This window comes from Triturus cristatus, chromosome 7 (genome assembly GCF_964204655.1).
Source record: "Triturus cristatus chromosome 7, aTriCri1.1, whole genome shotgun sequence".
Classification (NCBI taxonomy): domain Eukaryota; kingdom Metazoa; phylum Chordata; class Amphibia; order Caudata; family Salamandridae; genus Triturus; species Triturus cristatus.
Window position 1 is genome coordinate 329,707,079 of NC_140590.1, and position 26,371 is coordinate 329,733,449.

The 26,371-nt window shown below is 47.9% G+C and overlaps 1 protein-coding gene across 2 annotated transcripts in view; it reads right to left on the reverse strand.

The window, feature by feature from the left end:
* Window positions 1-9,972: 9,972 nt before the first annotated feature.
* Window positions 9,973-26,371, reverse strand: part of HSD17B14 (hydroxysteroid 17-beta dehydrogenase 14) — a 128,298-nt gene continuing 111,899 nt past the window's right edge. The window contains exons 7-9 of one of the 2 annotated variants that reach the window (XM_085616434.1): window positions 25,796-25,863; window positions 22,051-22,147; window positions 9,973-18,356 (exon numbers count right to left, since the gene is read on the reverse strand). In XM_085616434.1, the coding sequence (XP_085472560.1) occupies window positions 18,192-18,356; window positions 22,051-22,147; window positions 25,796-25,863 (330 nt within the window). In that variant the 3' untranslated portion in view covers window positions 9,973-18,191. The remainder of the gene's footprint in view (window positions 18,357-22,050; window positions 22,148-25,795; window positions 25,864-26,371) is intronic. The other variant, XM_085616435.1, reaches the window with a different exon arrangement.

The window sequence follows — 26,371 nt, forward strand, 5'->3', positions numbered from 1 at the left end:
CACCAGGAGGTGACTCCGCGTCCCGGTGCAGTCTGAGGAAGAGGTTGAGCGGCTGCTCCCTTCAGGTAGAGACCCCGGCTGGGTGTTTCCCTGACTCCTCGATTCTCCCCAACACTCTTCGTGCCCCTCACAGCCTACCGATTGGCATTGTCGGCCATTTCATTTCTGCCCTCTGTTGGCATACGCCGGGACCGGCGTATATGCAGAGGACGGTTAGGACCATCCGTGCTGTGGGCTGGTAACGTACTTAGCCTGGAGGATTCCAGTGACTATAACTTGTTTATTCTTTGTATTATATTTGCCTTCATTAAAACAACTAACCCTTCACTAGTGGTTGCGTCCTCATTGTCGTGTCTGTTAAACGATCCTGAGACGTTCAGGGCGTTACATAATCACAGTCCAACACTATGAATCAAACCAGATTACTTAAAGAACAGCACGAACAAATGTCAAGGGGGTGAGCCTGGCCCGGCCTCCTTCGGCTCCTGAGGGCTACAGAGGGCCCGCCCTTTGCCCGGGCTTAGCCCGGCGCCCGCCCGCGCGCGTCCCGTGACGCGGAGGGAGCAAGGGTCTTTTATGCGCCTCCGGGCACGCAGGTGTCGTCAAGGGTCACCGGGGCACCTGGGAGATGTGGTTTACGCCGCTTCCATGCCGCGAGGTGGAATGGCGGCAGCGGCAAACCTGAGCCCAGCGAGGGAGCACCAACAGAGCCAAAGGTAAGGGCGGAGGGCAACAACAACAGCCCCGACTGCAAAGCGGGTCACTCTGGCAGGGTTTCCAGTTTTTACTCACTTCCCGCTCCACCGAGGGAGCAAGGGTCTTTTATGCGCCTCCGGGCGCGCAGGTGTCGTCAAGGGTCGCCGGGGCACCTGGGAGATGTGGTTTACGCCGCTTCCAGGCCGCGAGGTGGAATGGCGGCAGCGGCAAACCTGAGCCCAGCGAGGGAGCACCAACAGAGCCAAAGGTAAGGGCGGAGGGCAACAACAACAGCCCCGACTGCAAAGCGGGTCACTCTGGCAGGGTTTCCATTTTTTACTCACTTCCCGCTCCACCGAGGGAGCAAGGGTCTTTTATGCGCCTCCGGGCGCGCAGGTGTCGTCAAGGGTCGCCGGGGCACCTGGGAGATGTGGTTTACGCCGCTTCCAGGCCGCGAGGTGGAATGGCGGCAGCGGCAATCCTGAGCCCAGCGAGGGAGCACCAACAGAGCCAAAGGTAAGGGCGGAGGGCAACAACAACAGCCCCGACTGCAAAGCGGGTCACTCTGGCAGGGTTTCCAGTTTTTACTCACTTCCCGCTCCACCGAGGGAGCAAGGGTCTTTTATGCGCCTCCGGGCGCGCAGGTGTCGTCAAGGGTCGCCGGGGCACCTGGGAGATGTGGTTTACGCCGCTTCCAGGCCGCGAGGTGGAATGGCGGCAGCGGCAAACCTGAGCCCAGCGAGGGAGCACCAACAGAGCCAAAGGTAAGGGCGGAGGGCAACAACAACAGCCCCGACTGCAAAGCGGGTCACTCTGGCAGGGTTTCCAGTTTTTACTCAGTTCAGGCACTCTAGTGCAAGCAGCCTGCACTGATTTTTTTTTTCATCCGAAGTTTTCCGTTTTTCAGCAATCAATCATGCAATATTACCCAAGTCTCAGCAGTCATCTTGGGTTCCTAATAAAACCCAAGATGTATCCGATCCATAATCGAAGTTTAATAGCATCATGAGCCGAGTGATGTGTAAAGCGCAGCAGGAGTTCGCTGGGGTCTGCGCACCGCTGGAGTGTAAAATTTAAAGGCCGTTAGTCGGACGCAGCGATCGGCAGCAGAAATAAAAAAAAACGACATAATTGACTGTTGCAAAAATTAATTTAACCAATTTTCTTTAAAGCCGAGAGTGCTGCTTCCTCCACTATTCACCACTACACTACACCGGCTCGCATAATTCGGGGGAGAGGGGGTTCGCGCGGGGGAAGTAGGGGGGAGTCAAGGGGGAGGGGGGTTGGATCCTGCAAGGGGGGGGGTTTGAAAAAAATATATTAAAAACTTACCTTACTTGTCCGGCGCAACCTCCGTTCCTGGCCGGGTGACGGTCCCGCTGGGGTTTTCTGGAACTGGAAGGAAGCATGCATCCTCCCGCTCTATCCCATCCCTTAAGCCAATCACAACGCTGCAATGGCAGCATTGTGATTGGCACCGAGTCCCGGACGGCGCCCAGCCGGGCACCAGTAGGGACGCCATTATGCAGCCTACATAGAGAAAATGTAGATTGAGCATGACTGCTTTGGTCGGCCCCAGGGCCGACCAAGCAGTTAGGGCACTCAGAGTGGTGCAAGCCGCTCCCCCCTGATCCACCCACATGCCCGCCCCCAACCAGGCAATCGCTCCCACTCGCCCCCAACCAGGCATACCCCTGACTTCTGCTTTTTCGCAGTGCGAGAAGCAGAACATAAAATAGTATTTCAAATACCATTTTATTTTCTGCTTCTCGCACTGCGAGAAAGCAGTGGGGCGGCGCTCCGACGCCCAAATGGAGCGGCCACCGCTGTCTGCAACACTGCACTCTTCACCAATGCACACTATACCACTACTCTATACCACTCCACTCAACTCTACTCTGAAACAATCTACTCTACGCCACTACACTATATGATACTGTACTTTATGCTACTCTACTCTGTGACACTCCACTCTATGCCACTGCAATCCATGTTGCACCTCTCTACTCAACGCAATTCTACTCTACGCCACTGTTCTCTATACCACTGCATTCTACCCTGCACCACACCACTCTTAACCACTGCACTCTACGCCAATCCACTGTACATCACTTTACTACTCAAATCCAATGCACCGTATGCCACTGTACCTATAACAACTTTATGCCAATAGATTCCAGCATTTGACTCTATGCCACTGCCCTCTAAATAACTGCCTGCTACTTCACTCAGCACCATTGTGCTCTATGTTGCTGCACTCTACACCACTCTACTCTTCTCTGCACCTCTGTATTCTACTTCACTGCTCTCTGACCACTCTATGCCACTGCACTCTATGACACTGCAGTCTACATGACTACACTCTACACCACTACACTCTACTGCACCCTATGCCACTGCACCACTCTATGCCAATGCACTCTATACCACTTAACTCTGCATCACTCCACTCTATGCCACTTCACTCTACATCACTCTTCTCTGCAACACTGCTCTCTCCACCACTGAACTCTATACAACTCTACTCTGCATCGTTCCACTCTATGTGACTGCACTCTACGCCAATCCACAAACCACATTATTCTACACTGCACCACTGCACTCTACTCTATACCACTGCTCTCAAAACCACTGCTCTCTAATCTGAAACAATGTACTCTATGCCACAGCAGTCTTTGACACTCCATTCCACTCTGTGCTATTCCACTCTACACCAGTCCACACTACGCCCATCAATTTTATATCACTGCACTTTATGCCACTGCACTCTACACCAATGCGGTCTACACCACTTTACTCAAAACCAATACACTCTATGTCACTGCACTCTATACCAATCTACTCTGCACCACTGCACTCAATGCAACTATGCTCTATGACCCTGCACAATATGCCACTCTACACCATTGCACTCTGCACCACTCTACACCCCTGCACTCTAAACCTATGCCACTCTACTCTGCCACTTTCACCACTCTACGCCACCCTCTGCCAATGCACTCCACGCTACTCTAATCTTCTGTGCACCATTGCACTCTACACCACTCCAGCCTAACTGACTCCACTCCACTTTGCAACACTATGCTGTACGCCAAACCACTCTATGCCACAACTCTATACCACTCCAAACTACCTTGTACCACTTCACTCTACTCTGAAACAATTTACTCTAGGTCACTGCACTCTACACCACTCTACTCCACTCTGCGTCACTGCAGTCAATGCTGTGCCACTTTACTCTACTCTATGCCTCTGCGGTCTACCCTGCACCACTCCACTTTTCCTGAAACAATCTACACTACACCTCTGCGCTCTACGCCACTCTACACCACTGCAGTCTACACTATGCCACTGTACTCTAAACCACGGCACTCTACTCCAATGCACTTTACCCCACTTTACTCAAATCCAATGCACCCTACGCCACCGGATCTACGCCTACTACTTTGCAACACTGCACTTTATGCCATTATACTCTACAGCATTCTACTCTGTGTCACTTCACATTACGCCATTGCACTCTATGCCACTCTATTCTACTTTGCACCATGGTACCCTATTTCACTGCTCTCTGCACCAGTCTACTCTGCAACACTCTACGACCCTGCAATCTACTCTGCATGACTGCACTCTATGCCACTGTACTCTACACCACTCAACTCTATGCCACTCTATAGCACTCTACACCACTGCACTCTATCCCGCACCACTCCACTCTATACCACTTCACTCTACGCCACTCTACTCCTCTTTGCACCACTACACTCGATCCCATTGCACTCTACACCACTGCAGTCTACTCTGCACTGCTCTACTCTACTCTATGCCACTACACTCTAAGCTACCCTATGTCACTGCACTCTACACCACTTCACTCAAAACCAATGAACTCTACTCCACTCTACACTATGCCAATCTTCTCTGCACCACTGTACTTTATGCCACTTCACTCTAGGCCACTCTATTCAACTTTACTACACCCCACTCTATAACACTCCACTCCATGATGCTATGCGCCATTAAACTTGGCTCCAAATTCTCAACTCTACTCCACCCCACTCTACAGCACTCTACTCCACTCTATACCATCCTATGACACTACTCCACTCTACGCAAATCCCTCTATGCCACTCCATGCTACTTTGCTCTACTCTGTTCTATGACACTACTCCACTCTGTCATTCCACTCTATGACAATCTACTCCGCTGTACGCCACTCTGCGCAACACCCTCTATGCCACTGCACTCTGCTCTACACCACTCCACGACATACTATGCCACTCAAGAACACTCAAACGACACTGTGCTCTACTCCACACCACTCAACTCTACGCCCTTACACTCTACAACACTACTTCCTCCACAACACTGTACGCTACTCCATGATACTCCACTTAACTCCTCTCCTCTGCACGCCATTCAATTTTACTGTACACCACTCCATAGCACTCCACTCTACTCCACTTTACGACACTCCACTCCATGCCACTCCCCTTTACCCTACTAACCTTTAGCCCGAGGGCGGCAGTAAATGTCCGTGCACCAAATTCCAAGGCTGCAAAGTCTGGAATTCACCTGATGCCTCGTTAATCGACTACCAGACACTCCCTGCAATTGTATGCCACTCCGGCAGGTTCCTGCCTTTTCCCTCTTAGGACAGTTATTCTGTCCTTCTCTTTCTCCTTCTTTCGGCTTTGTGGATTTTCCGTCTTTCTCTCTGGGAATGTGCGGTGAGGAAAAATAAGTGCTGGTCTCCATAAATGAGTGCCGGTGGCCCCCACCGGCAATCACCAACTCAAATTAAGCACTGGTTTCCATCATTCTGTATATGCTTTTCAATAGGTTTCCTTCTTCCCATTGTTTCTTCTTTTTTTTCTTTTGTTTTTATCCTTTCTTACGTCACTTTCCAATTTCTTGACATTTGAAAAAAATGGAAAAGCATTACGTGAAGCATGCAGGTCGGGAGCTGCATGTCAGAGCTCCAGGTTGGTGCCAGTACTGGAATGGAAGTGGTGGGTACTGCAAGTTAATGGTTCATGACAGAACTACATGTGGGTCTAGGTGTTGGAAAGGCACAGAGTGAGGGCTTCAAGTCAGGAGGTATATTGCAAAGCCGCCGCAGGGGGTGGTGGTTGTTTTTAGGGCTGGAGGAGTCGGGTTGTTTTTAGGGCTGGGGGGTTGTGGTTGTGTTTAGGGCCTGAGGCGCGGGGTCAGGGTGTGTTTTTAGGGCTCTGGAAAAGGGCTGTTTTTAGGGCTGGGGGGGGTAAGGGTTGATTTTAGGACTCGAGGGGGTCGGGTTATTTTTAGGGCTCAGAGGGAGTCGGGGTTGTTTTTAAGGCTCAGGGTGCCCAGTATTAGGGCTTAGGAGGGGGGGCGGGGTTGGAAGGGACAGTTTTCACGGCTGGGTCAGTTTTAGGGTTCAAAGGCGGGTCTGGGGTTGGGGATAGTTTTTAGTAAGTGGGGCCAGGTTTTAGGGCTCAGGGTGGGGGTGCTGGGGAGTAAAACCAAGGATATCCCTGTACCAATCATGCCTTTACAACAAAATTGCACGGTGAAGGCATTCATGGTAAAGGAAAACGTGGTTAAGACACATTCGTTGCTGGGGCAGCATAGTAGAGGCACTTGTGGTTTAGCCATGCATGCGTCTGTCATGCAACCACCTATTCAGGTTCTGGTCTATCATGGAAACCTATAAGCCAGCGTTTCCCAAACTGTGGGCCGCGGACCCCCAGGGGTCCGTGACACATTCCCAGGGGGTCCGCGGGCTGGAGTGCCTTTGAGTCAACTATTTTTAAATATTAAGCATACACGCACTGTGAATGACAGCGCTGGGGCGGCGGGACCAAAAAAAATCGGGCCAATCACCATTTCAGCTTAGGCCGGGGAAGCTGAAGGGTATTTGGCTTATTATTTTATAGCCGCGCACGCTCACGCACGCTTGCACGGCAGTGCGTCTACCCTCGCGTCTGCAGCCAGCCCAGGAGCATTTTGCCGCCCAATGCCCTGTCTCCGCTTTCGGCTCTCTAAATACCAGCATTCCGGCACCTCGGACCACTACTAGAGCACGTGAGTGTTTATTTCATAATTTGTAAAAAAAAATTACATTTACAGCTGTTGGGCAAGGCCAGGGGAATTAGGACGCCGTGATTATTTAGGCCGGGTGTACCAGTCGCGCAACACCTATTGGAATCACGTTGTGGGTGTCGGCCCTCAGCCCGGGATGAGACTTCACCCGAGCACTTCACAGGTATTTAAAAGCCCATTTGCACGTTAATGAGGCCTTACTGTTGTTTCACCCCTTCTAAGAGCCCCACAGCTCCAGGGCCGGCTTTAGGGCGGTGCGACCTGGGTCCGTGTTTGAAAGTTTATTATGATTTTGAAGCACCTGCTGCAGCGTTTCTTTCCGCCGCAATTACCAGGCCTCACATAAATGTCAAGATAACTCCTGTGATTAATTATCTTCCTGGAGAGAGATCAGCATTTTGTATAGTTGAGGTTTTGACTTCTGTGAAGTTAGTGCAGAGGGTTAATATGCCTGCTGCAAAGAACGTGTGCCAAGTAGATTACAGAGTGGGTATGATAAACAGATCAAATATTACTGATTTCAAAAGAGACATCCTTTTGTTACTTGCAATTTATAACTTAAATTCCTAATATAGAATAGTGAGCTATTAACTTTCATCCTGCACTGCATACACACTGCAAAGTATACAATATTAAAACATTGATTAATGTTGCAAAAAGGGTTAATTTGGCTAGAAATCGATTCTTATAATTAAAGAAAACTCCCAACTATGCTGTTTCTTTTTCGACTCTGAGTTTGTGCTTCTCCACACCAAGTACTCTTAAACTATACTGCCTACCAGTATGGATGACATGTGACTCCTACACTTTCAGTCCTTTGGCTTATGTAATATTTCCTATACACTGATTTACACACGTATGATTGATTGTCTCTGTGTAATTTGTGTGTGATGCAAAGTGCTCGGACACCCGGGCCTACACTGGTATTAATTCAATGCATCTGAGAGTGTGTGGTTATGGAGACTTGGTCACTGTTAAAGGGTGCTAGTGAGAGAATCCGTGGTGGGGGTGGCGTCAACAAACATTGTCGCACAGGGCGCCACCAGCACTAAAGCCGGCCCTGTGCAGCTCCACTCTGCCGTTTGCTTAAACTAGATTCAGCCCCCCCCCCCGAAATTTTTTCTTAGCCCCCTGCCCCCCACAAAATTTGGCTCTAGTTGCGCCTCCGGTACTTACTAAATACATTACAATTTGGTTGGAATTGTCCCACCTCTGGGTAAGCCCTGTTTGCGCAGTGATTGGGTGGTATTCACTGCGTATGTAATTACCAGGTATGTTAAATATTGCACCCTTCTTAAAATTTAGGACGGTCAAACCTGCCGTAAACTTACAGGGGAAAAGTGTGCTATTTATAGTACCAAAGTACCACAGTCTGCATGTTAGTCTCCAAAAACTCAAAACAGATGCTATTTATCGTGCCCCATTTTTCTTGCTTGATTTAAATTTCGTCTCAGATTGAGGATAGTAACAAATAAGGTTTTATTCCGGACAGATTTGGAAAAAAGGCCTCTCAGACGTTCCTGCAGGTCAAGCTGCTGGCGGATTCTGCCCTCTCTCATTAGATCTGGTTGAGAGGGTTCTGTTTCTAGCTTCTGATCACTCAGTCTGGGCTTAGTGACCATTTCCGTATGCCTGGTAACTTGTACCTATTTGCGCTTTATGACTTGTCTGCTTGCTCCTCAGTCAGTATCTGTGCAATGTGTACAGACTGCTATTGTGCTGCTGCTCTCAAAGTCTGTTTACTTTAATGTTGGCATATTCATGCACTCCTTTTGTAGAATGTTAGAGTGATATTATCATGATCTGAATATTTGAAACACAGTAAATCTGCAGGCGCAGGGCAGCTCAGTGTTTTAGTGTTACAAGTGAAATGACTAACTGCTAGCACGAAAATGTAATATGCATTTGGTTAAAACGCTATTCTGGCTGGAAAAGTAAAACACGACAGAAAAAACTTGGCAATTAATATGGTCTGATAAATGAATTGTTTCTTATGCTTTGAAGCAGTTAACTTAGCCTGTCTTGTTGCTCAAATTGGTGTATTTTCTGGTATTTATGTTTCCCTCATCTTCATTGCTTTATTTTGCTTGTGAGCAAGCGTCATTCATAGTCACTGAAATGTCACTCATAATTACACTGTATTTATGACAATATCTCACACCGCAATCTGAAAACTTGGCAGCTATGATTTAGCAGCAGCCTTTCTATAATTCTTCTCGTGTGTGACGAGTGATCAGCTTGTGTGCTAGTAGCAGTGACATTATGGTTTATTCCCGCCGTCAGGGTTGGTTTCATGAAAAGTGTGGCTTGTGAGCAAGTGTCACTCATAGTCACTGAAATGTCACTCATAATTACACTGTATTTATGACAATATCACACACCGCAATCTGAAACCTTGGCAGCTATGATTTAGCAGCAGCCTTTCTATAATTCTTCTCGTGTGTGACGAGTGATCAGCTTGTGTGATAGTAGCAGTGACATTATGGTTTATTCCCGCCGTCAGGGTTGGTTTCATGAAAAGTGTGGCTGCAAGTGTAGTCCACTCCAAATTATTGCATTGATTTTAAAATGGTTTATTTTAAAATGGTTTCTTCATGGCACATTATGCAATCAATGCGTGTAAATAATTTTTGCATATTTTCCAAGATAAAATAATAAAAGCTTTAGTAATGCAAGTATTTGTTTGGTGTGTACTGGTTTGTGTATTTTGTGCGAATTATTGTTTTAATTTTTTGAAATTTAAATTGTAACAATTGCTTGGGGGCCCCGGACTCCAGTAGTGATTCAGTGGGGGTCCTCAGGAGTCAAGAGTTTGGGAACCACTGCTATAAACCATTCCGAAAGCCGTCCTCCCTCTACCAATGGCACTGAATTGCCAGAGTAATGGCCGATTGTGCGTTAAATAAATCCAAAAACATAATAATAATGAAAGGTTTTACTAACCTGTGGGGAAACTGGGAGTTTTTCTGAAAGCCTTTTTGGAGGGAGCTGGAGTCAAAATGTGATGGACTCAGCATCAGCCTTCTTGGAGGGAAATCTCCCAATTTCTGGCAGCTCTGAAGCAGTTACCAGCTGCATGGAAACTTTAGAAAAACTCAAAGAAAAGAAACATAAAAACAGTTCCCGAGAAATGTCTCCATTACCCAGACCACCCTTGCCCCGTTATGAGGCACAAAGAATGAGGTGCACCGGTTCATCAAAATAATTGTTTTTTTATTGACAAAACTAAAAGTATTAGTTGAATTAGAAATAATGAAGAGGTAATGTTCACGTTTCGAACGGTTTGTTGTCACACAAAAAGATCTGTAGACTTGTGATTTTTCACCCTTCCGTTTTGTGCCAGTCTAGAAAGATGAGTAACATGATTTTAAAGCAGCTTTTCTAAGGCACGTGACAGATCATCCTTAAAGATCTGCCAATCTTGATGAACATATAAGAGACTAGATTAACTCGGTGTCCCAACACTTTTCCACAAAGCCCTGCAGCCCCCTTCATTACCATTAGAAGTACAATAGATTAAGTATCTTGTCTAAACTAACACAGTGAGTCATTGAGGAATAGAAACTGAACTAGGGGAATGAAAGGAAAACCATAGTTCATGGCTCCTTCATGTCAATGAACCTCTTCAACCTCGCAAGCAAGACACCTACCTGACCCCCCCTGGGGTACACCGTCAGATCGCACAGACTCAAAATCCTCTCCTATGCTGAAGACACCCAGATCATTCTCTCGCTCTCCGAAAACCCCTCCATCACCAGAGCCAACTTTCACAAATGTGTGATGAACGTCGCACAATGGATGAAGGGCAACAGTCTCAAACTCAACACCGACAAGATGAAAGTACTCACCTTTAGAAACAACACCTCGCCCCCGAACAACGTATGGTGGCCCGTGGCACTCAGCCCAACCTAAGCCCTGACAGACCAAGCTCACAACCTCTACATCATCCTGGCTAGCAAGCTATCTATGAAAAACAGGTCAATGCAGTCGCATCCGCCTGTTTCCACACCCTTCGCATGCTCCACAAAATCTTTATATGGTTCTCAGTCAACACCAGAAGGACAGGCACGCAGGCCCTTGTCACTAGCAGGCTGGACTATGGAAACACACTTTGTAGGAATCACTGCACGCCTACCAAAGAGATTTCAGACAATTCAAAACTTAGCAGCAAGACCCATCCTCCACCTCCCCCAGAAGGACCCACATCACACCCCACTTCAAGAAACTACACTGGCTCCCGGTCCTGAAGAGTTGCCAGTTCATGATGCTGGCCACCATTTACAAAACTCTGTACAACGAAGGACCAGCATACATCAGCTTGACCTTCCACCAACCAACCAGCCACTGTCGATCTGCCTCCCTCTTCCTTGCAGACATCTCCCAGATCTGCCGGACCAACAGGAGCAGATGCTCCTTTTCACACTACGCGGCCAAGGCATGGAACAACCTTCCCCTGCACCTCAGGAACACCCCCTCGTTCAAGCAATTCAGGAAAGAACTCAAGACCTGGATGTTGGAATGAACAAATGCCATGCAGCAGCCAACAATTCCAGTGTTTTGAGACCCTCACGGGGTCCCCAAACCAGGCTATCTGTGTGTGGTTGAACCCATGCGTCCAGGTCCTGGTCTTTGCCCATTGTGCCTCCCTAGCGATGAATGAGTGGCCGATCACCCACACCTTGAACCCTGACGAAATAAAGAAATGCAAATTTGTACACACCATTTCATTGTTGCACACGTAATACACTATTGTGAATCCTGAGCATCCACAATTTACATCTACAAAACCACAATTTAGGTAAAAAACGAAAAAACTGCACACAGCAAGCAAATAACACGCCTCTTCAAACCACACAAATTTACATTGTTCTCCCCTTGTGCCCTTCTGTTTCCTCATGGGCGAACATAACGCTTTTAGCACTGGGAGTCCCACTGCACCACCTTTGTGATGCGATTGAGGTGAAGGCCCACCTTAAAGACTGTGGTGGCCGCTCCAATACAAATGGCTGGAAACTCGGTTGTCTGGCCCAGAGTTTCCGGACAACTCTAGACATGACCTCATAACTTGCTCAAACTGGTATCTAGTGAGGGGCAGGAGATACACATGCCCCTCACTAGATACCCCCTGGTAGCCCCCTGTGTTGGGCCAGAGGGTCATGTAGTCTGATACCAGCTCCACAGGGTAATACTTCCTGTTGCCCAGGGGCTGGAGCACTATGTCTTTACCCTGCCCCGCCTGGTGAGTTTTGGATCTTCTCATAGTTATTCCTAAGGTGTCTCCTAGCACCTGAATGTCTTGTCTGCATATAGCATCACCTGGCCCATCCCTCTTTGATCAGGCTACCAACTCGCTGACTCTGAAGGCCCCAAAGAATGCCAGACTGAATGCAGCAGCGAAAAGGCTGGCCTCATAGGTAGAATATGTAACCCTGTTCACCTAATCTATCATAGTATGTGGAATTCGATGGGTCACCTGTTGTCTGGTACCAGTGTCTCTCTTCTATCCCAGCCTTTAAGTGCCGCCCTTATGGGGAACGCCCTGGCAGGGTCCTGATGCCCTTCGAGTTTGGCATGGTGGCTCACTGCTGCTAACTGTCCCGTAATCCAAGGGTGGCTCTTGCCCTGATCCTTGGCCCACACAACAAAATATTGCACCTTGTGCTCCAGCGTTGCTGTATCCCCGCCCCATGCCACGGACACCCTGCAGAAAGTGGAGAAACAGGTCTTGTACTGCCTCCTAGTCCGAAGTGCGAGAGACTGTTCGCCCAGTTCCATTGAAAGCAGGTCCACTGCAGTAGGTGCCAGAGGTGTGAAGGGAAAGGTGTCATCTCTGCTCTCGCTCGCAGCCAAGTCTCCCGGAAACTGAGCCACTTAAAACGAGAGAGTCAGCTGCTATGTTCTTAACCCCTTGAATGTGCGGAGCCCGAAACTCCACATTGTTATGCAGGCGAGTCCTCACTATTTCCCTCAGCAGGCAGAGTACCAGTGGGCATTTTGTGGATTGCGCATATATGGCCTGCATCACTGCCATGTTATCTGACCAAAACAAAACCCTTTTTGTTGCCAAGGCCTCTAGCCATAGATGGAGAGCTGCCACTATGAAAAATAGTTCCAAACTGTGACAGTGGCTGTGATCTTCCTTTTGCGCCAAATGTTGGGCCATTTCTGTGCACACCACTCACTCCCCATTATTGCGCCAAACCTTTCCTGCCTGATGCATCTGTAAAAAGGCACAGTTCAGGGCTACCTGCTCAGGGGGATCTCCTTATCAGTGTTCCATTGAAATTAGCCAAGAATTCCACACACATTCTGAGGTCCTGTTTCAACCCTTTGCTACGTCTGACTAGGTGGCGTTTCTTTTTAACATTCGCTGTGGCCCTGGCCAGCCTTCTGGCAAAAACCCTACCTGCTGGGATCACCCTTGCTGCAAAATTCAGTTTACCTAGGAGGCTCTGAATGGCACCCAAGGACACCTGGTCTTTCGACAACGTTATCTGGATGTCCTAAATCAGGCCCTGCACCTTGTCCACAGGTAGTCTGGACACAACCTTAACAGTGTGTAGCTCTACGCCCAGAAACATGAGGACCTGCGCTGGGCCCTCGGTCTTCCTAGGTACCAGGGGGACCCCTAGGTGGTCAGTCAGTCCTTGGAAATTTTGCAGTGCCTCCATGCAGTCCTGTGTCCTTGCCTCCCCGATGAAAAGGAAATCGTCCAAATAGTGCATCTCCCCCTTTACACCACAAGACCATTTGAGTGCCCATTGCAGGAATTAGCTGAAAGCCTCAAAGTAGGCCCAGGACACTGCACAACCCACTGGCATGCACCTGTCATAATAAAACTGTCCTTCCAACTTGAAACATAGCAGGTGGCGGCTGCCTGAGTGGACCGGCAGCAGGCGGAACGCTGATTCGAGGTGTCTTTGCTAACCTAGCCCCCTTGCCCACTCTCCTTACCATGTCCACTGCCACATCAAACGTGCAGTATGTGACAGAACAAAGCCCGCTCTCCAACCAGTGATTAACTGAATTACCCTCATGGTATGACAAGTGGTGTATCAGTCTGAAACTCCTTTGCTCCTTCTTGGGGACCACTACCAGGGGAGAAACCACAAAGTTGTCCAGCGGGGAGGGGGAAATGGTCCTTCCACCTGCCCTGCTAGTTCCTTTGTGATCTTCTCATGTATTACTGTGGGGAGCTCTATAGCAGACCTCAGGTTGTCTGCATCCCTGCTTCCTAATGAGCCTACATATGAAAACCTTCTACAAAACCATTGGCCAACAATAGGCGTCTTTTGTGTTGGGGTATTTTCTTAGCAATGGGAGGAGGTTGCACAGGTTTAACGTTGAGGGGCCATTTCCTGAGGTGGCAGTAGCTAAGAAGTTGTCGGGGTTGGGAGAGGTGCCCTTATCTGTGCTGGCGGCAGTGGTGTTCTTGTCTGGGTTGCAAAGGGTGGTTACGGGAGCGGGGACTTATTTCTCGGTAGGTGCTTAACACTCCTGTCTTTTGTTGTGTGGGGGGGAATGCCCCCGCCTTCTTTTGCAAGAAGCTGCTGGCTGTGAAGCCTCACACTTGTTGCAGATGTGGATGAATTTGCAGGATTTCCCCCAGTAGCAGGACCCAGCATTGAATAGTCTGCAAGTGCCTGGGGGGGGGGGGACCTGTTGAATCCCCACCTCTGACCTGTTGCTCTCCGCGTGCCTCAAAAGGGCTGCTTGAAGGGGCATCTCCCTGCTTGGCTTTGTGCCTTAAATGAGGACTACCAGCTTGTGTTTCTGTTGAATGAATCCTTCTGGGGCGGGTTGAATTTGCCCATGTGCTTCACCCAAAGCTGGACCTCTTTCTGATCCCAGCCTAGTTTTGGCAGCATGGCCATCTTCTTTCTAAATTCCCTGTCGTAATTATACCACCCAATGCCTCCTGATTTTATAGCCTCATTGTGGATGGTGCGTGAATACTGGAAGAGCCCTGGGACCTGTTCTGGGTTTTTTTCCATAACTACCGCTGACAAGATGGAGAAAGCCTCAGCCGGGATTTCCTTGTTTGTTGGCCTGCGGGCCCTTTTCGGCCTTGTGGGCCCTACGCCTGCTTGCGCAAGCTGTTGTACGCTGGGTCTGTCGACTTCGAACCCAGAGTCCTTGGGCTCTCGCACATTTATGATGCCGCTTGCCAACTCTAGGCCTCCATGAACGCTGCCCAGTCTGCATCCTGGGACATGCTGGGCAGTGAAAAGCCGGCTGTGAGAATGGGGGGGTAAGCCCTGGCTAGCCATGCCTTTGACTTCGCACTTTAGCCTCAGATTTGGAAGATTCTGCAGGGTGAGAGAAATGTGTGTGAAATTAGCCCCAACGCCCTTCATGACCCTTGTTGGTCCCCTTATCGCACCGTTTACATCTACTCTGAAAACTGGTCCCATGTTTGGTTTTAAGCATCTAGATTTTTCCTTATCACTATACCACATTCATGTTAAACTTAATTCAACACTTGAGTTCCAGGACAACCGAGGACTGCAGTGGTCTAGTGCTGGTCTACCCTGGGGGATGTTCGGTGGTGACTTTCAAGCACTGCCTTGGGGGTGTGAAAGATAGATACAAGGTTGTCCACTGTGCCCGCCCTAGCCGGCTACTCCAGGCTGTTTCCGCCTAGAGTCTGCACACATACCCTGCTTCCCCCGTGTGCCTTGACTTACCCTTTGCATTCCAATCCCACCGTGTAGCTGTGCAGTCGAGTCTGTTACCAGATTTTCTTTTTGTACAACAATACCTTGAATAAAAAGGGGGTGGGAGGTGAGCATAAAACTTGTACTTCTCGACATGTGCTTGAACATCTCGAGGTAAGCTGTTGCGGTAGCATGAAAACCTGCCACATGCCTGCAGGCTATTTTGCAGCACTGAGCTGGTGACAACTAATATGTCATTCTGGCTGATCAATGCTACACGCTGCAATAGCGCTCACGCCGCCGGTTTCCCCCATGCACCCTACACTGCCGTGAGTCTCCCCAAGCATGTTACTTGGTCCTATTGCTTACCTTTCGAATCATGGTGTGAAACCGATAGCGCTGGGCCTTGCGCCCATTGAAGGCTCTGTACTTTGTCCGCCGGTGTATTCTTAAAAATGAATAGGACAATGAATGCCTTTAGTGTCCAAAATTGCCAGGGAGTCATTGGTGATTTCTGCAGATTTTTGCAGCATTGTGCCAGTGTGTAAAGACGTACCTAGGCACCAATGCTCTGACATACCAACCACCCCTTCTATATGCTATCTTCTCTCTGGTAAGTCGTGACCTGTTGCTGGAAAGATGGACACAAGAATACATCCTGCATGGTTGGACAGGAAACCATCCTCTAAATATTTGCACAAACGCATTATGACCCCGGAAAAGATGGAGTGAATAGGAGGGACAAAGAGGAAGGCAAATGGCAGGGGCAGGTATAAGTACCTGGTCCCAACCCACTGTGCGCCGGAAGTGACATGGCCTCGTCATCGGATTTTGGTCGACCCCCGGATGGGGGGGGGAGGTCCCCGAGACTAGAGCATTGAGATGTGCCGGAATGCGGCACTAAGGTGGCCGCCCTCTTATATAGTTGCACTGTGTCCGCTGCAGGCAGCCGCAGAATCGGTGTGTGCATTGAAGCCTCTGCTTGATCAGCAAGGTGGGGTGGTCAGTGATGTCGTAATAAACATTGAAGAGGGGTGGTAACATCATAAATCATGTACAACGGTGCCTCTAGGCGGGGACTTTGAGTAAGCCAAGCACAGGCGTCAGAAAGGCGAGGGATCACAAAGAGAAAGCGGGTAAGTGATTTGGAATGTAACCTGTAGCGAGAGCACATGGCTGCAGGGGACCCCCAGCTCCGGTTAGCCGGGTCACTGTAGAACTCTGGTGGGTCCGGACTGCATGTTGGGACTAAGGCTACAAATGTTGCTAAGCAAGGTCAGGCTGGGACAGAAAATTGGCCCGGGCACCCAAAATATAAGTAGACCCATTAGTGAACTACAAAGCAAAAAAAAAAAAAAAAAAGGGGCCCATGTTTGCAAATTTTGGTAGTTTTGAACTTGTAAAGGACACGCTCTATAAGCGTTTTGCAAGGTGTGGAAGACAGCATGGATTTGAGCTTGCTGCAGACAATGTTAATTTTAATATATGTGAAACCAACAGTAAAACCGGCCTCAGCAGACCTTAAAACTGACCCACAAACAGCCATAAAATGGCCCACACACTAACCTGTCCGACCAGTTTATTAGGCACTGCCTGATTGCCCTATGGGTCATTCCAACCCTGTTTCCAAAGTTTGAGTGTGTGAGAAGGACATGATATGAAGAGTAAAAGTTAATCTCTTACTTCTCCCTAACTAAATCCACTGACTGTGGCCTGAAGAGGGCAATGAGCAGCGGATGATCAAGGGAATTACCCAACGATCTCCTTGCGGTTCTACAGTCAACAAAGTAGTCCTCTGACCCCCCTGTGTGCTAACCCACAGGAGAAGGATGGATGGAAAACGTGTGCAGACTGTGCACGGGCCTTGAAGGGAGGGAGATATCCTGCACAAGAGGGATGCTCTGGTTGCCTCCAGGCAGATAGCCCCTAAAAGAAGCACATCTTGGAAACTGGAATGCATCCATCCAGGGAAGAATAGAGGTTTTTCCTTTGGTCCAAAATAAAACTGGCCGTCTAGAAAAGAATGTATGTGGAAATGTATGTCTGTGTAGGGGCATATACTGACCTGAACAGCAACCCTTGCAAGATTTGGTTCTTGTTGGCCTATGTTATGCGCTATTCTATGCAAATATTGACCCTGAGAAGTACTACACACTCCCCACCCTACAACTCAACTGGAAAATCCCGAGTCTGTTGAATAAATGTCACATGAATTTAAAGGCTGGCCTCTAGTACGCCCATCCTAGCATCTGATCTTAGTGCAAATAGATTTCTTATTCTTTTAACTGCAGCCCAGATTTCCAAAAGTATCGTGACTGACCCACTTACACAATCTGTTACAAATCAATTTAGGCAGAAAACACACCGCACATTACACTGAAAGACAAGACGCTTTCCCATTTCAGCCCTGCTGATCACACAGTGTCCAGCTAAATTTGAGGAGTGGCTTGTTACAAAGAAAGGCAAACAAATATCGAGCACAATTTAAAAACCTGGAATCAACTCTCAAAGGGGACATCTGCAGGAAGAGACACAATTAAGGCCCATTCAATGAGAATGTGGTGTAAGTATAATATTCACATTTTCAGGGTTGCTGCCTGCAGACGAGCTCTGGGTTATGAGAACGAGAACGGTGACCTGAATTAATAAAAGACAGACTCCATGAAATGCCCATTATAGATTGTAGAGCAGAGGAGTCCTCTTTAGGTACACAGCGTGCACCCCCTGGCTCTGCCCGGAAGTGGAGTCCTCAGATCAATGGTAGATGCTGCTGCGTGACCTTGTCTGGTTCTTGCACGCGTAGTTGAGCTCGGCCCCTCCGGTCAGCAGCAGGTCCACGCCGGTGCAGAAGGTCCCTTCAGATGCCAGGTACAGGGCGGCTTGGGCACACTCCTCAGCTGTGCCCATTCTGCCCAGGAGCTGTACGTGTGCAAAGAAAGGGAGGAGGTCAGATACTTCAGCACGGGACAATACAACAAAAGATAGCAAAGTAACTACTATGATGTCAAACACATGCTATGAAGCAGAAGGTGGATGGCCACGTTATCCGCAAGGGGGCACAAAAGGGGGCAGTCACTTAGTGTTATCTCACTGCCCAAGGGTAGCTTTTTCCCAGTGGCCAACTGGTTTAGTAAGATAGCCATGGCCAGTGTGAGATTATGCCTCCCCATCGATCCCAGGTTTATGACATCACTTACAGCCGAGGGGTGGTCAGCGGGGTATAAAGGTGGGCTCGCTACTTGGATATTCCTCTTTCTGTCACAAATGTATGTGTATAGACATGGCAGATGACAGAAGGGCTCGGAGTGGAAACGCTAGCAAGAGTGGACAGGACAGCATGCAGTGGCAGGAGTTAGCAGGCATGCTGCAAGAGTGTGGGCATGGTTGCAGTGACGGCTCCTCCGCTATGGTGGAGGAGAATCGCTAACGCAAAAAAATGAAAATTAAACGATAATATACGCTTGTTTATTATCGTTTAATTTTGGCTGTCGGAGTAGTGGCTTGGGGGCGGTGCCAGAGCCGACAGGCTGGTGGAGGAGTGTTTGCACTGTAATCAGTGCGCATGACGGTTTGGCTGGCAGTCTCAGGAACGCCAATCCGTACTGTGCACTGAAGCGCTCTCCAACCCCAGCTCCGTTGCTGGGGTGGAGAGAGCAGGCACAAGCTCCCAGGCTACCTGGGAGCGCAAATACACGGCGCTTAGGCCAATCCTGATACTGCTTTCATGCAGTGTCAGAATTGGCCGCAGGGGATTCTGGGAGCCTGCAGTGCATGGAACCAGATCAAAGCGTGGACGAAGGTACATTTTTTTGTGTTTTTTTTATTTGGTTGTCTGTGCCCGATTCCCCTCTCCCCTGCCTGGCTACTTTGCCCAGATCACGGCCACTACTGCATGGTTGTGAGATAGTGTGATAGTGCGGAGCAACATCCAGTGCAGTATACAGTGTTTAATTTGTAAAGGAATATGTGTCAGAGTGTAATATTTTGCTTCTGTGACAGCGGCTGGCGTGGCAGACTGTCGGGGTGCCAAATACCAAAGCCGTCCAGCCTTGATTCCGCCTCGTGCCACTTTCATCCTCCACCCGACACTCCCTGCTCCTTTATCTAACCCTTGCTTTGGGAAGATGGGACAGGTATCTCTCTCACTAACAAGGAATGGGAGGGAATCTACAGCAGATTCTACAATGCTGTCGGTAGTGGATTGGGGAGAGAAGCTGGGGTCAAGGTTTCACGGTGTTGGTACCACACGCCTGCTAAACTTCATGAATGAATCACAGAGCATTCACAGGGTTACGGTCATGGGAGTGGAAACACGGTTCCATATTCCATTTGTTGCGCCATTGCCCGAGACTCACTTCACACTGGACTGGAGTCCTTGATGTCTTAGAGAAACTATTCAACACAGACGCCGCTATGTTCACTGCATATCCTTCCCAGGGGGCCACCTTACAAGCAAACTTGCCTGCTGTACTCTCATAGGGTTAAACAAATGACTTTAGTACTATGCACAATCAGGCAGGCAATCACAGCCTTCTCGGGTAAGAGTCCCTCAGATCAGGACTGGTTCCATGGATTATGGGACCTACTGGGGATGGAGGAAAGAATGATGTTGCGCGAACAGAATCCAGAGGCCTTCGAATCGGACTGGGCTCTCTTTCTAGACTGCTGATTCGCCAACAAAAAGTACCATTGTACCATATGTAGTCTATTCCCAGCCCAGTACAGAAAATAAGCAAACCCTGCACAGGGCTGCAATGCTCGTGCTTGCCTGCCTAGGCATGCACAGAGAATAGAAACACTGCACTTCAGCTCATGCTACAACAACAATTTCACAGAGAGTGGATGACAAATAATTTTACTATATTTTGATACAATTACACTATTTCAGAACAACTGCATTGTCTCCTGTAGAATATGGCAATTCTCAAAAATCTAGTTATTCACTGCTCTACTGACATCACTTATAGTGGTAAAAGGATCTCCGATGTATGTGTCTAAGAGCACGAAGCATCATTACAGATCTTTGTTAATCAGTAGAGTACCTGGTGCTGTAGTATTTTGCAGACATATTTCCGATTGCACTGAAAGATCAGCGAAGCCACAACAGACTCAAACCGGTCATCTTTTAAACACTGTAGCACTGCTTCAAAATAGACGTCTCTCGCTGAACGAGTGGTGCGGAGCATGCCTGTATGACACAGGACTTCAGACTACAGTACCGTGTAAGACCAGATCTTTTCAGCATGATGGCATCACTCTGGCATGCTAGTGTGTGGGGATATTGCCACACATGTGCACTGTCCATTCCATTATTGCCTGGCTGTCCACTGATACTTGAAGGAAAGACCCTTATTAATTGAAAGATTGAGGGCCTTAATTCATAAGCCGCCACTGCCCTGTTCTGTCTAAAGCAGCTTTCCTTAGAGTCTAGGTCTCAAGATATAAATATACCACATAACATTCAAATACAATATTATGTGGTTTTATTCCCTATAACCAGATTAATTTAGGCGACAATACCTCGAGGGTTGTCTAAAGGTAAAGATTAAACCATAACTGGGGTGAATTGCACCTGTTGAACAAACAAGAGCACAGGAGCAGTTGGTAACCTGCCTCATTTCCAATCTCATTTGAAAGTCCCCTTTTAGGTCTGGCCTACACACAGCTTTAGGTGTCTGCAATGCACGCTTTTCAAGTCCAGACCTATTGGCTTTGCCAATTATTGTTTATTGTTCATGTAGCATACATGGTTTTTCATGTATGGCCATAGTGTAACCTTCCTTTTTGTTGCTCCTTTGATCAGCTCTGTAACGTGCCACTTTGATCCTATTATTTACCAGTCATCTCTTCATGTTTTGCCTCCTTCACTGATCATACCCACTCCCAGCACTCCCAGAAGGCAAGAGTAAATACTTACATTTATAGTGCTTTCAATCTTTGTGAAATATAGTGCTGGCCCCTAGCTTGCTTCACCACTTGCTTGACTGTCACAGGGTGACAACAAATACCTAGTAGGCCTTCCCCGAGGACCTCAAGCAGTGGTTTCACCCATTATCCATCACAAAGGAGGGAGGCAAGACCACCCTAACCCTGAAGACCTTGCTCATTCTCTCTCAGCGTCCACCTGGTCATCGAGGAACAAAAATATAAACACTGACTATGTCTGGACTGACTGAGTCTCTCAAACCCATAGCAAGCAAATGTTACTATCCTGAGTTCCTCTAAAATGTTGTTCCTGTTAGGTACGAAACTGGTGAAATTTTGCTCCCTGTTTTTTTCTTAAATCCCGTAATCATCAGGATGGCGCTGAGCAGATCTCTGCGTGGCCAACAGTCATCAGCTTTTCACACTCAACCAATTAAGCTTACTTATGGATCACCTATGATGGGGACAGCGTTTGTATCCATGTATCCACTCGCTTATCACGGATACTGCGTTATATGGGTAGCCAACAAGTGCAAAAGTATCTGTCCTCCTCAGAGTTGCCCGTTTCTCTATGAAAAGCATGTTCCACAGCCAGGTACAAATAATTCTTATGCCACACCACCCCAACAGAGCTTGGCGAGTGACAAGGTGGATGAGCCTGGCGACCAAAAGCCTACGGACAGCCTACCTGCGCATCCCGCCCTCCTTGGATCATTGCCTCAGGGTTGGATGAAGCACTGGATAGTTCTTCCCACAGTGGTGTCCAGATATTCCCTGGGGAAATACTAACAGAGGCAAAAAGGTTCATTTCATGGATCCATGTTGAAAAGTTGTTTCTAAGTTAGAACTTTAAAACTCCATATTGACAGTGGTTCATGCAGCAACATACCTCAACACCCACTAGTCTATAAAAATATAGAAACATACAATCAGCTGGCCGGCTTGCACTTAGAGCCACAGTCCAGCAAACCCATACTCAAACTCCACCCCCCCCCCCTCCCCCCCAATGGCTTGGTGCACAACCTCTTCAGCACCATCTTGTAAAGGATATTTCTATTGTCCTAGTGAAAAAGTACTTCTTTTTAAAGGGGGCCTTGTCAGTGAAGCACATTATTGACAACACAGTGTGCACTGCATTAGCCATTCTTGCCTCCCCCTTAGAAGTAATGTAAGTGTGTTGGATGTAGTCGACAGTAAGACAGGGTATGCCTGGTACCATTCTTGAAGGTGAAGAGCCATGGAGCAATGTGATAGGGGAAGCCACTGCCAGACCACAATAGAGTCTACAGGTATCGCTGCAAACCCAGAAAAAACATTTTTCAATAAGGCCCCAGGAAGTCACACATGTCGGAGGGAAGAAATAGGCCTTTTAGGTATGGGTATTGACAGCACAGTCGTCAAACAGACCTGGTACTAACAATATACACAGTATTCTTTGGGTCTGCCCCTTCCAACCATTGGCTTTCTTGGACTAGTCTCCTTCAGCCATGGGCTTGATACTTTGGCAATCATGTCTTAGTTTAGCCTATTGCAGAATTAATCTCTCACCTATTCATATTGGCTCTTTGAGTGTATCATGCTGCTTTACCCAAACCCAGTCAAGTGGTTCTATTGATCTGCATGAGACATTTTTTTACAGCAATAACCTTCTCTGTCTGTTCCTTTTAGTTCCACCTGTCTTCCTTTAATGTGCTAATGAATCACGTGTTAGTACATTAAACCCAGATCTATTAACTTTGGCAATGCTTGCTTAATTCAGTTACAGATTTTACCCCACTGATCTAGCTGTGCCAGAGTTTGATACACTGAGAAGTTATTCTCTCCAAGATGAGGATTTAAAAAATGAAATAGCAACAAAAAATAAGGTGAACTGGCAGAAATCAAGAGATTCCTCTGACAGGCCATGCCTCTGAAAGGCTGGGAGGGCTGAGGTACAGGTCACCAAAGGTATCCCACCTAGTGTGGTGAAAGCTCGGCACTAAAAACTCTTGTGACGCAATCCACTCAAGCACGGGGAAGGAAGCAATTCCTTTTTTTAAAATAACCCTCACACACTCTAGTAGTGATAAGCTTCATCATCGGGTTCACCCTGACTCTTAAAGTCAGGGTGGGCTCAACCGTATTTCAGGGAGCACTTAAGAGAGATAGGCCAGTGGGTCTAAATATTAAAAATCCTCCTCCGTCTCCAGGTATCCCTTTATTTGCGGAGCCGTAGGGGATATTATAAAGAGATAAAGGGGGTCGTCAGGCGGTAATGGTCCTATGACTCTAATGCCAACAAGTTTCAGACCTATTTGATGGCCCATGTCGGTCCTGGGCTTTCTTCAGGGCAAATTGGGGTTTCCTCCCTTGTTCTTAGGCTAGGGTATTTTCCTATATTTCTTTCAATGAAGAGTGAAGATAGCTGCACTCTTGTGGAATGGTAAATAGCATACTTATCACCCATCCAGTACTGTATTGTTTCGAGTCCGCCCTATTCAGGTGATTCTAATATGTCTCAAGAGACTGCGGTTAAAGGGAGATAGCCTTGTAGTCAAACTTTCCTCGAAGGCCCTGCCCCCACAGCCACACCTACTTGGGTCCACGTCTCGTGGCACATTTGCAGTCCCTTGAGACAGATGGGCGGACTCGAAACAATACATTACTGGATGGGAGATAAGTATACATTTTACCATTCCACAAGAGTGCAGCTATTTGAACTCTTCACTGAAAGAAATATAGGAAAGTACCCTAGCCTAAGAACCAGGGAGGGAACCCCATTTTGCCCTGAAGAAAGTCCAGGACCCAAGTGGGCCATCCAATAGGGCTGAAACATGTTGGCATTAGGGTCATAGGACCATTACCTCCCGACGACCCTCCTTTATCTCTTTTCAATATCCCCTATGACTCCGCAAATAAAGGGATACCTGGAGACGTAAGAGGGTCTTTAATCTTTAGACCGCATGGCCTATCTCTCTAAAGTGCTCCCTGGAATACGGTCGAGCCCACCCTGACTTTTAGGAGTCAGGGTGAACCTGATGATGAAGTATGGCACTACTAGTGTGTGTGAGGGTTATTTAACAAAAAGGAATTGCTTCCTTCCCCGCGCTTGAGCAGTTGGTGCCACGAGAGTTTAGTGCCGAGTTTTCACCTCACTAGGTGGGATACCTTTGGTGACCAGTATTTGAATCGGGAGGACATATCTCCCCTGGAATACCTCTCTACCCTTCTGGCTTAGGTGAAAGGCTCCTTTACCGTAGCCTCAGTACGATAGGGCTGAGGTAACGCCAGTCACATTTCGGGCAAGGCCATCGGCAAGTTAAACAAGCATTGGCAAAGACATTAGGTTTCGCCTTTGGTTAGGAATACACACCCAAAAATGACTTGTGCGCTTCTTTTTTTCTCTTAGTTACTGAACCAATTTGGTTCGGTAAAATGCACAAAAGCTTTATTTAAAGTGGGTGGTCGGTGATGGGGGAGCAACACCGAGGAGGGTGGAGGAATGGCAAAGTAATACTGATGAGGGTAGTGGGCAAACAGGAAAGCATCATGGAGGATCATGGGGGGAGTTGAAGTAATACGGGGGGGGGGACACCGAAGCAACACATGAGGGGATGCAAAAGCAATGGGGGGAGGGCCGGAGGGAACACCAAAGTCACATGGGTGCAGGAGTGAAAGAAACACAGGGGTCAGGGGAAAGCAAAACCGAGGGTGTGGATGGAGGGAAGCAATGAGGAGAAGCACACAGGCATGCACAAGAGGGAGGAGAGTGCGGAGAAGCAGTCGAGCAACAGTGAGCAAAAAAGAGTGCAGGGAGAGAGACGTACATGAGGGAGACTGCTCAAAAACACATACACTCTAATCGAGTGGTTAACACAAAGGAAAAAAGTAGGGCTTGAAAATCAAGCAGTGGAAGATGCGATGCCAGACAATCAAAGAGACTTTAAGGAGACAATTCTCCAAGGGAGGGACCCAAGATTGGCAAGTCGGACAGAAATAAGAAGCAGGCAAATTAGGGACAAGAAATGGCACCCACTGGTAAGCATTAGACGGGCTCCATGCTCTTGTCAAACCCCAAGATGCCTCACAACAGACAGCCCCTGTGCTGCCTAGTATGCCTGACCTAACAAAGCCAGAGCATGACAGACTCAATCCCCTGATTGTCCAAAGTCATGGGCCTTCAGTCCTCACTGCTAAGCCTCTGCAGACTTGGCCAATGGGATTGGATAGGCGGGGTAAATATGTCAGACTGAAGCATCCGTAGTTCAATGAAAAATTGAACCTTGGAAAATAAGTCTCCTGGCTCAAAACCCATTCCTTGAACCTAACGATAACAAATACCAACAAGAGTGTGAGCAGAAACCAGACTTTTTGGCAGCTCTGATGAGTGTATGACACCTACGCTGTTGACTGGCACTGTGTCTATGTTTGAGAATGACCAACCCAATGCTTACCCATTCACTCTGACACCATGCCTGCTCTCGTCGACTGCCATAGCCTTGGTCATTGCAGTGATAGCACCCTGGAAGAAAATAAAAAGAGAAAACGGCAAGATTAGTGGGAAGGAAAACGTGTAGCCAGCAAATGAGATGCATCATGCAAGGGAAGTCCAATCCTGAGGATTTGTATACCCTCTGGCTTCAATCACAATGCTACTTCTGATCATTAGCATTAAGGCTGAACTTCCAGGAAGGAGACGGAATTTCCAGGATGCAGATGGGTTTCCTGTGAAGCAGCAGGACTTCATTTGATGACATAGAGCACTGTTTTGCACTATAACAGATAAGTATTTATTCACACAAAAGGAGTGATATTCTCAACACCCTAGTCCATGACACAAATTCGGGCATACCACCTAACATACTGAGTCCACATGCATATGTGCTATTTACCTCTTTTAAAAAAAATTAAAGTATTTGTTTGACCAAAAATTATGTTCTCAGCTAAGCTAACAAGGCTAGAGATTGAAAAAAAAAGTCACACTTTCACTCACATCCAATTACATTTTTCATTAGGGGGAATTATTTTTC